Consider the following 17964-nt stretch of genomic DNA (forward strand, 5'->3'; position numbering starts at 1 on the left):
TCATTCTCATTAGTTTCCATGAATCTTTTTAATTCTTCCTTAATTTCCTGGTTGACCCTTTCATCTTTTAGCAGGATGGTCCTTCACCTCCACGTGTTTGAGGTCCTTCCAAACTTCTTGTTGTGATTTAGTTCTAGTTTCAAGGCATTATGGTCTGAGAATATGCAGGGGACGATCCCAATCTTTTGGTATTGGTTCAGACCCGATTTGTGACCCAGTATGTGGTCTATTCTGGAGAAAGTTCCATGTGCACTTGAGAAGAATGTGTATTCAGTTGAGTTTGGATGTAAAGTTCTGTAGATATCTGTGAAATCTATCTGGTCCAGTGTATCATTTAAAGCTGTCGTTTCTTTGGAGATGTTGTGCTTAGAAGACCTATCGAGGGTAGAAAGAGCTAGATTGAAGTCACCAAGTATAAGTGCATTATTATCTAAGTATTTCTTCACTTTTGGTTATTAATTGGCTTAAATATTTGGCAGCTCCCACATTCGGGGCATATATATTGAGGATTGTTAAGTCCTCTTGTTGGATAGATCCTTTAAGTATGAGATAGTGTCCCTCTTCATCTCTCACTACAGTCTTCGGGGTAAATTTTAGTTTATCTCATATAAGGATGGCTACCCCTGCTTTCTTTTGAGGACCATTTGAATGGTAAATGGTTCTTCAACCTTTTATTTTCAGGCTGTAGGTGTCCTTCTGTCTAAAATGAGTCTCTTGTAGACAGCAAATAGATGGGTTCTGCTTTTTTATCCAGTCTGAAACCCTGTGCCTTTTGATGGGGTCATTAAGCCCGTTCATGTTCAGAGTTACTATTGACAGATATGAGTTTAGTGTCACCATGATATCTATTCAGTCCTTGTTTTTGTGGATTGTTCCACTGAAGTTCTTCTTAAAGGGGGATTTTAAGAGTCCCCCTTAAAATTTCTTGCAGAGCTGGTTTGGAGGTCACATATTCTTTCAGTTTCTGCCTGTCTTGGAAGCTCTTTATCTTTCCTTCCATTTTGAATGAGAGCCTTGCTGGATAAAGTATTCTTGGTTGCATGTTCTTCTCATTTAGGACCCTGAATATATCCTGCCAGCCCTTTCTGGCCTGCCAGGTCTCTGTGGAGAGGTCTGCTGTTACCCTAATATTCCTCCCCATAAAAGTCAGGGATTTCTTGTCTCTTGCTGCTTTAAGGATCTTCTCTTTATCTTTGGAATTTGCAAGCTTCACTATTAAATGTCGAGGTGTTGAACGGTTTTTATTGATTTTAGGGGGGATCTCTCTATTTCCTGGATCTGAATGCCTGTTTCCCTTCTCAGATTAGGAAAGTTTTCAGCTAGGATTTGTTCAAATACATATTCTGGCCCTCTGTTGCTTTCGGCACCCTCGGGAACCCCAATTACACGTAGGTTTTTCTTCCTCAGGCTGTCGTTTATTTCCCTTAATCTGTCTTCATCGTCTTTTAATTGTCTGTCTCTTTTTTCCTCAGTTTCCTTCTTTGCCATCAACTTGTCTTCTATGTCACTCACTCGTTCTTCCACCTTGTTAACCCTCGTCGTTAGGACTTCTAGTTTGGATTGCATCTCATTCAATTGATTTTTAATTTCTGCCTGATTGGATCTAAATTCTGCAGTCATGAAGTCTCTTGAGTCCTTTATGCTTTTTTCTAGAGCCACCAGTAGCTGTATAATAGTGCTTCTGAATTGGCTTTCTGACATTGAATTGTAATCCAGATTTTGTAACTCTGTGGGAGAGAGGACTGTTTCTGATTCTTTCTTTTGAGGTGAGGTTTTCCTTCTAGTCATTTTCCTCAGTGCAGAGTGGCCAAAAACAAGTTGTATTGGGAAAAGGAGAAAAAGAGAGAGAGAAGGAAAGAAAAGAGAAAAAGAAAAAAGAAAAAAGGAAGAAAAAAAGGAAAAGAGAGAAGAAAAAGAGAAAGAAAAAGAAAGAAAGGAAAAAATGGTGGGGGAAGCAGAAATCAAAAAGAAAAAAAAAAAACACATGGGGGAGTATCTTCTGATTCTGTGTACTTTAAGTCCCTTGACTTCCCCTGGAAGTTGTCGGTCTAGCTGGTCTTCTGGGGGAGGGGCCTATTGTGCTGATTTTCAGGTGTTAGCACTTGGGGGAGCTGCTCTGCCCCCTGCCTCGTGCAGGGCTCAGTGGGGTTTGTTTACCCCGTGAGGCCCCAGGAAGAACAACCCCAGTGGCGGCGCCCAGTTCTGGAGCCCTGGATTCAGCTCCCCCAGTAACTCCGGAGCTCTCCATCTGCAGGGCCTGGAGGCTCCGGGGCGGGGCCGCTGATCTGCTCAGCTTGGGGCAGGAGCGTCCTCGCTGTCCTGGGCCCTCCCGGACTCTGCCTGTCCCGGGGGAGGCCGGATCCTGGGCTGTGTCCTGGCGTCCTGTGCTCCGGGGCCAGCGCTGTTGGATTCGTGCTCCCGGGCCGCGCAACCCCCTCCGCGGAGCCGCCCCCGAGCCCCCCGAGCTGCTCCCGCCCCGCAGCCCCCTCCGCGGAGCCGCCCCCGAGCCCCCCGAGCTGCTCCGGGTCCTGCCGTGCGCGCTGCAGCCCTTAGGGAGCTCGGCGCACTCTCTCGGGGCGCAGGTGCCTGTTAGTGTCCCCGGGAGCCCGAGGGCATCCCCGCCCTCCTGGGTCCTGCTCCACCTCCCCGTGGGCCCCTTTCCGCCCGGGAAGGTCGGTGCAGCTCCTGCTCCTCCGGGACGGGGCTCTCCTGTCCTGGGGACACTCGCCCCGGCCTCAGCCCGGCTCCTCGCGGGGCCCCTCCCCCTCGGAGGCCTTTTGTTTCTTTATTTCTTTTTCCCCGTCTTCCTACCTTGATAGAAGCGCGAACTCTTCTCACTGTAGCGTTCCAGCTGGTCTCTCTTTAAATCTCAGGCTGAATTTTTAGATTTTCAGGATGATTTGAAGATTTTCTAGGTAATTTGGTGGGGACGGGTGACTTGGGGACCCTCCTCTTCCGCCATCGTGCCCCTCCTACAGCTCATAATATGTTCTTAAAATTGTTTGTATTTCTTTGGTGTTGGTCGCAATCTCTCCTCTTTCATTCATGGTTTTAATTTAGGTCCTTCCAAGGGATCCCTGGGTGGCGCAGCGGTTTGGCGCCTGCCTTTGGCCCGGGGCGCGATCCTGGAGACCCGGAATCGAATCCCACGTCGGGCTCCCGGTGCATGGAGCCTGCTTCTCCTTCTGCCTATGTCTCTGCCTCTCTCTCTCTCTCTCTCTGTGTGACTATCATAAATAAATAAAAAAAATAAATAAATAAATAAATAAATAAATAATTTAGGTCCTTCCTCTTTTCTTTGTAATAAGTCTGGCTAGGGATTTATTGATTTTATTAATTCTTTCCAAGAACCAGCTTCTAGTTTCGTTGATCTGTATTACTGTTCTTCTTGTTTCTACTTCATTGATTTCCACTCTAATTTTTATTATTTCTCTTCTGCTGGGTTTAAGTTTTATTTGCTGTTCCCTCTCCAGCTCCTTTAGATTAAATGTATGGTTAGCTTGAGTATTTGAGATTTTTCTAATTTTTGAGAAAGGCTTGTATTGCAATATACTTTCCTCTTAGGACTGCCTTTGCTGTATCTCAAGGCTTTGAACAGTTGTGATTTCATTTTCATCCATTTCCATTAATTTTTAAGACTCTTCTTTAATTTCCTGGTTGACCCATTCATTCTTTAGTAGAATGCTCTATAACCTCCAAGTGTTTGTGTTCCTTTCAAATTTCCTTTTGTGATTGAGTTCCAGTTTCAAAGCATTGTGGTCTGAAAATATGCAGGGAATAATCTTTTGGTATCAGTTGAGACCTGATTCATTACCCAATATATGATCTATTCTGCAGAATGTTCCATGCACACTCTGGAAGAATGTGTATATATATATATATATATATATATATATATATATATAATTATATATAGAATATATATATTCTATATATAGAATATAGAAGAATGTGTATATATATAATATATATACATATATTAAATATATATGTGTGTATATATATATTTATTCATAGAGACACACACACACACACAGAGAGGCAGAGACACAGGCAGAGGGAGAAGCAGGCTCCATGCAGGGAGCCCGACGTGGGACTCGATCCCGGGTCTCCAGGATCACGCCCTAGGCTGCAAGTGGCACTAAACCACTGCGCCACCGGGGCTGCCCAAAAATGTGTATTCTTTTACTGTAGGATAAAATACGTGAAGTCTGTCTGGTCTAGTGTGTCATTCAAAGTCCTTGTTTCCTGGTTGATTTTTTGCTTAGATGATCTGTCCAGTGCAGTGAACGGGGTGTTAAAGTCCTCTAATATTATTGTATTATTATCAATATATCAATAAAAATTTTTTAAGATGGTTATATTTTTTTAAAAAAATATTTTATTTATTTATTCATGAGAGAGAGAGGCAGACACAGGCAGAGGGAGAAGCAAGCTCCATGCAAGGAGCCTTCACTATCTCTGTCAAGGGTTATTATTATGATTCTCTCTCTATTCTTCCCTTTTTTCTCTTTCTCTCTACCCACCTCGCCATCACCATGCACTGACACAGACATTCACAGGGCTTAGAAAACTGACTCATGGGGTGCCTGGGTGGCTCAGTTGGCTAGGTGTCTGCCTTTGGCTCTGGCCATGGTCCTGGGGTCCTGGCATAGAGCCCTGTGTTGGGCTCCCTGCTTAGCGGATGTCTGCTTCTCCCTCTGCTTCTCCCTTTGCTTGTACTCTCTCTCTCTCTCTCTCTCAAATAAATAAATAAATAAATATCTTCTAAAATTAAAAAAACCTGACTCACAATGTATGATCAATAAATATTAGCTATTATGATCATGATGTAGTTAAGTCAGATTTTAGAGTTTATGAGCCTTAGACACGTTCACACCAGAAGTAGAAAAGAACAACCTTCCTAACTTTTTGGTTCAGCATTCACATCCTCCAGTGTCCCCTCAGCATCTCTTGCCATCTATCAACTCTTTCTCTTCCTCTAAATCCACAGACAAGCACACCTTTTATCTGTGTTTTCTAGGCCTCACTCTTTCTTCTCTCCTCAAGATCTCTCTCTCATCCTTGAGAGAAAGGGCTGAAGACCAACTACAGTATTGCCTGCAGATAAGATAATAAGCTCATCGTTGAATCTCAATAAGCATGCAGAATGAAGCAAAACAAGTACAGAAAAAAAAACAACAACAACCATATACTTAATAATGCCTTATAGAAAATACAAACTAACCCAATGTAAAGGAAAGAAAATTAATGATTGCCTGGAAGGCTGGAGAAGGCAGAGATTATATGAGCACAAAGTAAATGTGTGTGACAGATAAATTGATTTTCACAATGTAGTTTCATGACTTTATACATGTAAAAACTTATCAAATTGTTAACATTAGATAAGTGCACTTTGTTGCATGTCAATTACACAAATTATACCTTAAAAGAGCTTTCAAAAGTATTCCAAAATACAAGCCCAGGTGTCCCTCTTTCAAAAGCTTAGAAAATTAGGTTGGCAACCCTATATGGACACTACCGTCTCTTTTCTCATGCCCTGGGAGGAGCATTCTTGCCTCAGTGGCAGCATGCCGTCTCATGCCTTTGCTGCTTCTGATAATCTCCATGTCAGAGTCTCATTCACTTAGCTTCAAGTAAAATATTTTTCTCCACTTCCAGGTGAGATAAAATAACATGGGAAAGACTAAGGCCGGTGTGAGTAAGAAGAAGAGAAGAAGTTAAAGCTCTGTGGCTTGAGCTTCCTCTGATTGTCACCTTTTCAATCAGCTCTACATGTGCCCTCACAAATGGGAGCAACACAACCATTCACCTCTAGAAGATGTACCCACAGTCATGGGTCCTATACTCTGTGGACAGAGTCTCCCAGTTTTGCCTGTGCTCAGGCCTCTAACTCATGAATATTCAAGTATACCTGAGGGATGTGGAGGGGCAGGTCAACAATCTTATTCTCGTCCTATATTAGTTAGGATAAGTTAGGCCAAGCTGTGGTAACAGCCCTTAGAGCCTTAAACAAGCAAAACTTTTTTCTCATTCATATAACATCCATTGTGGGTTTGGGTGATTCTCTAGGGCTTCTCCTCTTTATGATAACTCTGCTAATTAGCTCATTGCTTTTATATTCTGATTCTACTATTTCAATACAAGGTTGTTTTGGTTGACTTGGCAAGGGAAAAAGAGAAAAGTCATGCAAGGGTAGCTAAAATCTTTGTCTAAGAACCTTTTTATTCACTAACTATTGTCTAGAACTAGTCACATAGTTCTGGGAAACTAGGAAATACAATTTTCCATGTGCCCAGGAAGTAGAAGATATTGGTGAACACTAGTGATGTCTTCCACACCTCCTCATCTTTTTCCAGGAGAAGGAATTATTATTTTGATTGGTCAGATTCCAGGACAGGGCATATTTACTCAAAGTGCAAGGGCCACAGTACTTAAATGTATGTAGTTACATTTCACTTTTTTTCTGAATCCTATTTTTGCCATCTTGAACAGAGCTCCTTTGTGACCCAAACTATTACTCTTATGTTGGGGAGTTCTTAGTCCTTCAGGATTTATAGCTGGCTAGTGGTACAAGTGGGATTTAAGAGGGAACAGAGAACTTACTTGGGCCTCATGCTTTAGAGAAGTTTACCATAAAACCTTCTATTGGGGTATTAGAGAGTTGACCAATTAACAATAGAGTCAGTCTTTAATTTACAAGTTGGTATTACTACTTATGGGTAGAGATTTCCTGAGGGCATCCAAGCATATTTGGCAAAGCATAACTCAAGTATTCCTGGGTGTTCTGGTCAACTACCATCATAATCCTACCTTACATACCCATCAAAGCATGTGTGTTCTCTTAAGGAAATGAAAAAAAAAAAACCCATATATTTTCCCATTTAAAAAAATATTTTATTTATTTATTCATGAGAGACACAGAGAGAGAGAGAGTGACAGAAAGAGACAGAGGCAGAGACATAGGCAGAGGGAGAAGCAGGCTCCATGCAGGAAGCCTGATGTGGGACTTGATCTATCCCCGGACTCCAGGATCACAGCCTGAGCTGAAGGCAGGCACTCAACTGCTGAGCCCCCCAGGCATCCCTATCTGTTCCTATTCAATGAAGTAGTATGCATGTATTTACTTATTGCAGACAATTAGGAATTTGAAAGAATCCAGATAAACTTTTTGTTTCACTGTTTATCTGCTTTCTATTTGTCCACATGTACTGGGTATTCCAAATTCTAAAAATCTCTGCTTGTTATGTCACTTGTATCAACTATCAACTTTATCATGAACTCTATATTAAGCTAAAATGTACTCTTTTTATGTACCCAGACATTGCCAAATTCATCTCATTCCTTCTGACATCACAGTGGATTGTTTCCTTGTCACTTTGCTTAGGCTATATATTTCTTGAGAACAAGGAACATGTCTGTGTCATTACTGCATAACCCATAATATTGGTCATAGATGACTGTGTGCTAAATAAATAAAAATGTACTTATAGACTACTTTGGTTAAAAAGATTTTCTTCCAACTCCTTTCTAGCAGAAGGTTTTGCCTTGTCCTAACTGGAGTCCATTGAAGTCATACAACTAGAACTTCCTCACTCCCCTCTTTCTTGCTTCCAATCCCCCTGTCTTCAGTCTAGTTGCTGAACAAGTGCTCCTTTTTATAACCAGGTCTGACAATCTCTTTGGATTCCATTAGGAATTCTGGAGGTAATTTCTCTTTTCTTCTCTTTTTTATCTTCAATTTCTCCCATGTACAGATGCCTTCTACTTGACTGAGAAACTCATTAAGGTCCTTCCTTTTTTTTTTTCTTTCTATTTCAAGGTTTTATTTAAATTCTAGTTAGTGGGGTGCCTGAGTGGCTCAGTGGTTGAACATCTGCCTTCGGCTCAGGTCGTGATCCTGGAATACTGTGATCGAGTCCCGCCTCTGGATCCCTACATGGAGCCTGCTTCTCCCTCTGCCTGTGTCTTTGCCTGTCTCTCTGTGTCTCTCATGAATAAATAAATAAATCTTTAAAAAATAATTCTAGCTGGTTAACATATAGTATAATATTGGTTTCAGGAGCAGAATTTAGTGATTAATTACATATACCACTCAGTGCTCATCACAAGTGCCCTCCTTAATACCCATCCCCCATTTCGCTGTTGAGGTTTTTCTTTTTTATTTATTTATTTATTTATTTATTTATTTATTTATTTATGATAGTCACACACAGAGAGAGAGAGAGGCAGAGACATAGGCAGAGGGAGAAGGAGGCTCCATGCACTGGGAGCCCGACGTGGGATTCGATCCGGGTCTCCAGGACCACGCCCTGGGCCAAAGGCAGGCGCCAAACCGCTGCGCCACCCAGGGATCCCTGTTAAGGTTTTTCTTAAAGGTAACTTTACTTTTGTGTGGCTTTTCATTCAAGGTAAATACCATCTTTTCCCTTGTTTTCACTTTATATTCTTTTTTAAAAAGATTTTATTTATTTATTTAGTCTTGAGAGACACACAGAGAGAGGCAGAGACACAGGCAGAAGGAGAAAGAGGAGAAACAGGCTCCTTTAGGGGAACCGGATGTGGGACTGGATCCCAGGACCCCAGGATCACAACCTGAGCCAAGGGCAGATGCTCAACCACTGAGCCACCCAGGTGCTGCTTCACTTCACATTCTTGAAGGGCTGTTTATATCTGCTGCCTTCATTTCAAATACTCAATGTCCTACTGAAGGTTGTTGGTGCTCCACTAATTATAAAACACAATAATGCTTCTTATATTTTATCCTCTTGAACATTTTTTTTTTCCTCTTGAACATTTTTAAAGAGACTTTATTTGGGGTACTTGGATGGCTCAGTACTTGAGCATCTGCCTTTGGCTCAGGTCCTGATCCCGGGGTTCTAGGATGGAGTCCCTCATCAGGCTTCCTTCAGTGAGCCTACTTCTCCCTCTGCCTGTCTCTACCTCTCTCCGTGTCTCTCATGAATAAGTAAATGAACTCTTTTAAAAAATGATTTTATTTATTTACTTGAGAGAGAGAGAGAGAGACTGCACAAGTGAGAGGGGTAGAGGGAGAAAGGGAATCTAAGCAGACTCCATGCTGAGTGAGAAGCCCAACTCAGGGCTCGATCCCAGAACCTTGCGATCATGACCTGAGCCAAAGGCAGATGCTTAACTGACTGAACCACATTGAGTTCAATGTTCTTGAACATTTTTGCAGCATTTTATTCTGTTGAGAATCTTCTCTTTATTTTCTTTTTTGTGGCCCTCTCTTGGTTTATAGGAAATCATACTCTCCAGGTGGTTCTCAATCTCTTCTATATCTTCTCTGATAATCCCTTCATTAAATCCCCTTGAGGCAAATGCTTCAGAATCATGTCTACCTTCTTCTTTATTTGCACACTCTGTTGGCAATGTCAACCATAGAAGAGGCTTGTTGGTTAAAAAATAGAATGCATAGTAAACAATCTACATGGTTCTTCTAGGACCACATACTATGTACACTATTTAAAACATTTTTGTCTCACAGCCCATTTTCCACACACACATTAAACTACCATCAGTAATTCTGCAGGTAAACAATTCTTGAGTGGTATACATGACTTTATGAGAGTAGTCTACCCAGCACCTAATGATGCAAAACTCTTCTATCATGATTGGTTATCAGTGTGAAGAGTTTCCAATCCTGGGGAAGCCAGAAAGGTATTCATACTCTTAATAAATATTTTTGACTGAGTTTTGAGGGGGTAAGCCCCATTTTGAAGAAGTTGATGACTTTACTGTTTAATTTTTTGTTTTTCCTTCCAGAATGGGTTCTGGGTGGGTTCCATGGATGCTGGCTCTGTTAGTGAATGTAACTGGATTGGATTCTTCCATGACTCAAGGCAGAGACTCTCCAGGTAAGAGCAGAGCAATTTTTTCCCAGGTATGTATGCAAGAATTGGCATGGAGGATGGATGCTTTTCCCTGTAGGTCCAGGCTGCAGCCCAGACTGGAACTGGCTTCTGGTTTCAAAGTGTTATTCCTTTTGAAATTCAGATATGCCTTCCCTCTTTACCACACACAATGGACTGCTGGAAAAAGGGAACATCCTGCAGCAGAGCCTCAGCTTCAAGGAGTAGGGTAGCAGGAAGAAGGGAAACATTTTGTCTTGCTTAGGGTCCTTATAATATCAGTGTCAGTCTCAAGAACTGTATAAACTGGGGGCAGTCTGAGAATAGTCATAATTCTTCCAATAGGAGTTGCTCTGATGATTGCAACTCTTTTTATGTCTATCCAACTGAGATACATGTGGACCAAAGAAATTGGATACAAAGATTTATTCTTTTGGCATTTATTAACCCCAGCTTTGAGTAATAAGAGAAGTTCAATGCATTATGCCTTCCTTAGGTTCCTGGATATGTGTATTTATTGCTGTTATTTTTCTAGCCAAGGAGATGGGCTGCACGAATATGAGACAGTATTACACCCTGAAAACATACTTATCAGTAGAAAACAGGATATAATGCATTAAAAACAGAGGCTGTTTGAATGTCAAGGTCTCATTAAACACAAAAGAGGAACAAACCTGGGAGGGCAGGGTGGGTAGGAGACGATGGTTATTCTCCTAGAATAGAAACCTCTCTGAGCTTACAATGTCCGTTAAAGAACAGGTCTTAACACAGACACAGATCTGACACCCAGATAATTTTCTTTTTCTGATTTAAACTGTTAGAAGGAAGAACATTGGAGGTTACAGCTGACTTTAGCTGCTAAGTGCTGATCCAGGAAGGATGCTGTAGTAGTCCTTAACGCTCAGCTCATTAGTTCCTGGAGGAGACCTCTGAATTTAGAAATGAAAGCAAATTTACAACTCGGGGTCGTTAACGATTATCCTCATACCACTTCTTCAGGGAGATCTTTTCTGACCAACCTACATTATCAACCCATTTGAGTTTCCTTTTAGTATTGTTGTTCTCGAGTGCATACAGAGAATTGCGTCAGTCTTACCCAGTGGGTTCACAGCACTTTGCAATCATTTGTTGGTCCAAGAAAGGACTCTCTCCTCTTTCCTGGTCTGTATTTCCACTCCCTCCTTTCCTTACAATTCCATTCTAATGTGTCTGATGTAACTTTAACTATGAGGCTGGCCTGTAAGGATATTCAGAATTGTTTTTCATGTGTATTTTAAAATTTTAATAAATGTCATTGTACATTGAACCAAATTCTGCTTCTTTTGTCACTTAACACTATGCTTTCGAGCTCAGCTTCAGTGTTGTTTGCAAGGGAAAGCAGGTCAGGGAGGGTAAGTGGCTCTGTGTAAAACTGCTAGATATAAAACTAGAACTAAGATCAATGGAAACTTAACCCAGGACCATTTACCAATTTGTCACTTAGAATTTTTCAAATCTTCAAATCTATGACAGATATCATTGTGTCTCTGTCCATTCTGGCTGCTGTAGCAAAATACCACAGACTGGATGGCTTATAAACAACAGAAATTTATCTCTCACAGTTCTGGAGGCTAGGAAGTCCAAGATGAAGGCATCAGCATGGCTGTGTTCTGGTGAAGACTGTCTTCCTGGAGAAGGTGGTACCTTCTTCCTGTGTCCTCATGTGGTAGGAGGGGCTTGGGGTCTCTATGGAGCCTCCTTTATAAGAGCTAACCCCATTCATGAGAGAGGGCTCCAACCCGCTGACCCAAGCACTTCTTAAAAGCACCTCCTGCTGATAATATCACCTTTAGGGGTCAGGATTTCAACACATGAATTTGCGGGGAGGGGCCCAAACACTCAGACTGTGTACTCAGTGAATAAGAATTATACTTTTTCTTACCAATGAGGACAGATTACATAATTTTTGAGTGTTAAATTACATTGAAGAACATAAGCAGAGTAGACACTATGAAGAAATATATAGCTCAAACTAATCCCTATCAACATTAGTAAGGTGCTCCGAAAGTAGAAAATCATAATGGACAATGTAGTGGCCATGTTTCATGTAAAAACCCCCAAAGAAGGTTTAAGCTAACCAGGTATTCCCAGTCACCATGTTGTTGTAGCTACTGGAATGGTAGATATAGTGCCAATGATGCTGATGATAATATTAATCTTTGAGCCATGGGTTAGTATTATTTTACTTCACACCAACAAAACTAATGAAATCATTACCTTAGCCAACAGAGGGGTGAGCTCTTTAAGTAAAAGTGCAAAGGGAAAGGTCCAAAAATAAAGGAATTCTTGGAGAAAACCCATAGTGAGTGAAAAGTAGGATGGGAGTTAATTTCACATCAAATGTATACCTAGTCTGTATTTCTTTTCAACCCCCTCCCCCCATCACTCCTTCACTTCACTCCAGATGGAATGTATAGAATGAACTTGCTAAGGACAAGAGTACCGTTGAATTATTTCATTTTGGGATGGATGGTTCTGACTTGATAACAAAGGGAAGTAAAAACCTTGGGTTTCTGAAAACTTGGCTTGGAGAAACCAGCACAGTGTCAGCAAAACAATGGTCAAGAAATCTTTGTGGAATGAATATTTATGTCTCTTGGAACTCCCTCTTTGGCTTGCCTTTTTTGGGTTACATGTCTTCTGTTTGGCTGGCCTGGTAGGATGGATGTCAGGCTTCTTTCCACAATGGGTGTGCCTTTGCTAAATGGAACTGGAGTGGGGCTCAGGAGAGAAGAGGATACTTTGAACTATTTACTGAGGTCAAAAGGCCTCCTCTCAAATCCATGTGATCTGGCATAATTTACTATGTATGGGTTTCTTAAAGGTGGAGGTTGGTTTATAGTTTTTTTTGCTGTTGTTTTCCAGAAGATTTTGTGATTCAGGCAAAGGCTGACTGTTACTTCATCAATGGAACAGAGAAGGTGCAGTTTGTAGTGAGATTCATTTTTAACCTGGAGGAGTATGCACGTTTTGACAGCCACGTGGGAATGTTTGTGGCATTGACAGAGCTGGGGAAGCCTGATGCTGAGCTCTGGAACAGTCAGCCGGGTATATTGGAGAGGAGTAGAGCTTCTGTGGATTTACTCTGCAGGCATAACTACGAGCTCGGTGCACCCTTCACTGTGGGGAGAAAAGGTGAGGTGGAAGGTGAAGTCTGGTGGGGTTCAGGAATCTCCCACACATGAACCTGATCATGGGCTTTACTTCCTGTGATAGGCAATTTCCAGCTTCAGAATAAATGACTTATGAGCAGGGGATTCTGGGCATATGTTCTGTCCCCAGTTGCGATTCACTCATTATCCTCACAAGTCAGGTTACTTTGGTCTTGGTCCCAGACCCCCAAAGTTCTCAAGAATGTTAAGGACCAGTGGGGTCTCAGATAGAAGGGGTAATTGTGGGAGTATCTGATAAGGCCTAACTCCTCCTTGAGGTCCTGACATACCCAGTTTCTGACTCTTGGGGGCAGACATTTCCTTACCTTTTCCAGTTTCTACTTGGGTGGTGTGAGAAGGAGATTAGGGGCAGAGGTAGTCTCTCAAAGAACTCCTGTCCTGGCATGGTGGTTTTCCTTCACAGTGTCTCATTTTTTTTCTCCTTTCCCAGTACAACCAGAGGTGACAGTGTATCCAGAGAGGACCCCATCCATGCAGCACCACAATCTGCTGCTCTGCTCTGTGACAGGTTTCTATCCAGGAGACATCAAGATCAAGTGGTTCCGGAATGGGCAGGAGGAGAGAGTTGGGGTCATGTCCACTGGCCTTATCAGGAATGGAGACTGGACCTTTCAGACAATGGTGATGCTGGAAATGACTCCTGAACTTGGAGATGTCTACACCTGCCTTGTTAATCATCCCAGCTTGCTGAGCCCTGTTTCTGTGGAGTGGAGTGAGAATCAGATTCTTGTACTCTCTGGGTTTGACTCAGAGTAATGATGACTTAGCACAGGGCCTTGTGTGACCTCTGCATTCATCTTGGTCCCAACACTTTTGCTTCTTTCCCCTGATTTGAGGGAGTCATGGAAATTGGGGTCTTTGGGTTAGGGGAGGAGAAGACATGGTGGATAGCTATCCTTGTATCTTCCAAGAAAGAAGGAGATCTAACCACCTCATCACTTATTTCCAGCTGTGAGAAGTAGTATCCTCTAATACTTTGTCTTAGTATGTTAGGGGCCATTCTTGTGGGCTGCAAGATTCAGTAACAGAAATTCCATGGGGGCAAACCTTGGCTTCAAAGAACCATTTCTAAATGTATTTCTTCTCTAGATAGCATTTGATTTTGTGTCCAGTACAGGCTCTGGGATTCCAGGAAGGCACATCAAATATTGGGAGCTTTTTTACTAATTTTAAGACCTGTTTCCCACAGGAGCTCAGTCCACATATTCTTGGAGAAAGATGCTCAGTGGAATTGCAGCCTTCCTGCTTGGGTTGATCTTCCTTCTGGTGGGGACTGTCATCTGCCTCAGGGCTCAGAAAGGTACCTGAGCCTCTCAGGAGTATCCTGCCCCTTGCCCTGTGGCTTCTCCCACTCCCACTTCCCCTAACTTCAAAGATATGAGACAGGGAAAGCTGATTGTACTTCTCAGGGATCACCAGGATAGTCTTTTCTGAAGCCAGAGATATTTCAGGGGGTCTGCAGAAATGGCATTCTGATATTTCAGGTCATCACCCTCCCTTCAGGATAATCACAACATTTGGTTCTAACAAGGGCATTCTGTTTCTTTCCTCTCATTCTAGGATATGTGGAGACTCAGTTTTCTGGTGATGAGGTAATGTCTTTTTCCTTCTCTTTGGATGGCTGATTGTTCTCCCAGTGCTTTAGCCAGAGGGAGATGTCTTGGGGGTAGGATGTGAGGGCGGCCGTGGCTGGGTGTCACTGGGTGCTGAGTCTCTGGAATGGGAGAGTGCGGGCCCTCCTGAGACTCTGATCACTGTCCCTGCAGATCTCAAGAGCAGTTCCTTCACCATAGCCATGCTAGGTTCCCAACCAAAGCTTCCTGCCCCGGAGCCTGAAGTAGTACTGAGAGGCTTAAGCCCTGGACTACATAAGGGGCACTCATGAGGTCAAGGTTCTGGAGCAGCTTGCACGAGGCCTTGGAGAGTCCTGACCAGATTCTGGAGTTCTGTGTTCTGAGATTATGCTTCTCTCTTCTCTCACTCTTCTGTCCTTCTTCCTCTTACTTGTGTCATTAATCTCTGTTTCCAAGGACAGCATGCAGAAATTCCCCCCAGAGCTGGCTCCTGAGAGCCCCAAACTGCATAGTTCCTGTGGTCCAACCCTAACCCTGTGAGTTATCTTCACATCTTCCTCTTTCCACTCTAGAAGACAAATGCTCAGAGGCACTGTTTCCTATTGACTGTTTTTTTTTTTTTTTTTTTTTTTTTTTTTTTTTTGTTAAATTTTTTTTTTAATTTTTATTTATTTATGATAGTCACACAGAGAGAAAGAGAGAGAGGCAGAGACACAGGCAGAGGGAGAAGCAGGCTCCATGCACCGGGAGCCCGATGTGGGATTCGATCCCGGGTCTCCAGGATCGCGCCCTGGGCCAAAGGCAGGCGCCAAACCGCTGTGCCACCCAGGGATCCCTTGACTGTTTTTTTTAATGAATTTTTTTATTGTTAATAAAACGGAAATGAAGATAACCACACAAAATGTAGAATTTAATGAATTATTGAAGGGAAAAACCCTGAAATCACCACTCAGATCAAGAAATAGAACTTACCAGCCCTGCAAGAGTCTGCATGTGCCTCAGACCCATCAAACCCCTCACCCTCCTCTCAAAAGCAATCCTATTCTGACTGTCAGACTAACCACTTGTATTTTTTTATTCCCTATTCACTCAGGTATGAATTCATGATAGCATAGCTTAGTTGTCTTTTATGTTTCATACTTTACAGGTTTCTCCTGCATCCCTTTCCGCCTGGGATGATTAATATTTTGAAAAGCCTGGAGCATTTGACCTGCAGAGTTTCCCACAGTCTGGATTTTACCAATTGCACGCACCTGGTGCAGTTTAGCATGTCCTTCCATTCTCTGCATTTTCTGCAAGTTGGCAACTGGATGCAGAGGCTGGATACAGTTAGATTTAATCTCTTTGGCAAGTCTGCAGGTGGCAGTGTGTTTTTTCATCATGAGGTACACACTGTCCAGTTGTGTCTTTTTTAATGCTACCATCACTGTTAGTGCTCCTTGCCTAGACCCTTTCCTTCACTGGGTCTGCAGAATGAGGATATCCTCATTCTGTCATTCCTTCTTCATTTGTATGCTTTATTGCTTCTGTAAGGAGACACTTCCCTTCATTTACTGGTGGGTTGCCCAGTGATACAGTGGAAAGAAAAGATCAGTGTTTAACTTTTTCCCTTTATTCATTTTCAAGTTAATGAATTTGGTTCCTACTGTTATCCTAAGGCGAGCAGCTAGGTTTTACTTTTTATTTTTATTTTTTGTATCATTATAAATTCAAAGATTTGAATGTATTTGATGGCTTTTAGCTCAGGGTAGTTTTTAGCAATGAGTTTAATAGTATCATCTTAGGTGCACGGAAACTTCTTCAAGTGGCTCCCAAGTCCTTTTGACACAAATCTTTGGTAGTTTCTTTGTTTTCTGTTATATGACAAGATGTTCCAGGTTTATTCTGTATGTTTCCTGCCCAGAACTACAATCAGCCATTGTTTTAAAAAGCCCTGGCTTATTTTAATAGGAAATGTCACTAAAACCATAAAGACATCACTATATCAAGTCTTTCTGGTGGAAATGTAAATGTTTATGTACAATATTCATATTTATAGAAGTATAAAGTTTATATATGTATAAATAAAAAATCAATCTCTTCTGTATTACATTTGTGTCTCCTTCCTTTCTTCCACATCAACAATTCTGGTTTTCAAAGACTCGGGAATACATACAATTAGAATATCCACCCATACTCATTTGCTTTTACCAAATGAACGCACATGGCAGTCTGAGGATAGTGATACCCATACTGTAACCACCAAAATGATGACTGAAAATAGTTAATATTCCTTTGCTTTGTTCTCCTCATCATTCCCCTTTTTATAGTTGTCCTATATCTAAATTAATGGATCAGATACCATTACAGAGGATACTTGCTCCCTTTTTAGTCTTAGTTCTGTGAATAATGTGTTTAATGCTAACTACTATTCCATTGTGTCAGTGTCTCTCCAGTGCAGTGGTTTTCAAGTTGTGGTCTGTGGACTCCTTGGAGGTCACTGAGACACTTTTGGGGGATCTGCAAGGTCAAAACTATTTTTGTAATAATAATAAGCTCTTAAAAAAAAAAATAAGCTCTTACTTGCCCTTTTCACTGTATTTGTACTGATGATGCAAAATCTACAGTGGGTAAAACTCCTGGTGCTGTAGCACGAATCCAGGCAGTGACACTAAATTCTGCAAGTAGTCATGGTGTTCTTGGCTGCCATGTACTTGCAGTGAAAAATCTTCAAGAATGTCAGTTTTACCTAAAGAGAGCTTTGGTGAAGCAATAAAAATCATTAGTTTTACTAAATATTGAATCTCAAGTAGGCATCTTTTTAATACACAGTGTGGCAAAATTAGTATTTCTTCTCCAAAGTGATGGAAACACATTTATATTGTGGAAAATTACTGTGTAATTGCTTGACGTCTAGATAAAACTAGTCACCTCTTCTTTTTCTAATGGACTGCAATTTTTCAAAGAGTGACTTACAGACACACTGTGGTTATTTAATATTTTTGGTAGACATTTTCTCAAAAATAAGCAAAAGAAGTCGGTCACTTCAAAGAAAATGATATTGACAGTGAAAGTCATATTTTCCAGAGAAAAATTAAAATTTTTGAAAACTTGTGTTTGCCCCAGCTTCCTAATAATAAATATTTTTTTGGATGAGATTGATGGTGATATTACCAAATATGCTTTTTTCATATTTAGTGAACTGTGTCAACGTTTTGGAGATCTGCATAATCCTGTGAACCCCTTTCCAAATGATCAATTCATGGTACTGCTAAATTACCAAGCATAAAGGGTCCATTCAAAGTGCAAGGTAGATCAATGAATTTT

General features: G+C 41.6%; 1 protein-coding gene across 5 annotated transcripts; it reads left to right on the forward strand.

Annotated features, from left to right (window-relative positions):
* Window positions 1-9786: 9786 nt before the first annotated feature.
* LOC144317717 (HLA class II histocompatibility antigen, DO beta chain) lies at window positions 9787-16749 on the forward strand. 5 transcript variants are annotated; one of them, XM_077904526.1, is made up of 6 exons: window positions 9787-9878; window positions 12777-13046; window positions 13515-13796; window positions 14274-14384; window positions 14645-14676; window positions 15806-16749. In XM_077904526.1, the coding sequence occupies exons 1-6, from the start codon at window positions 9788-9790 to the stop codon at window positions 15839-15841; spliced, it is 822 nt and encodes a 273-aa protein (XP_077760652.1). In that variant the 5' UTR covers window position 9787; the 3' UTR covers window positions 15842-16749. The 5 variants fall into 5 exon arrangements, with proteins under 5 accessions (XP_077760652.1, XP_077760654.1, XP_077760653.1 ...); XM_077904528.1 differs by having other exon boundaries at window positions 13593-13796; XM_077904527.1 differs by lacking the exon at window positions 15806-16749 and adding an exon at window positions 14851-15264.
* Window positions 16750-17964: the final 1215 nt, after the last annotated feature.

The sequence above is a fragment of the Canis aureus genome, chromosome 7 (assembly GCF_053574225.1).
Source record: "Canis aureus isolate CA01 chromosome 7, VMU_Caureus_v.1.0, whole genome shotgun sequence".
Classification (NCBI taxonomy): Eukaryota; Metazoa; Chordata; class Mammalia; order Carnivora; family Canidae; genus Canis; species Canis aureus.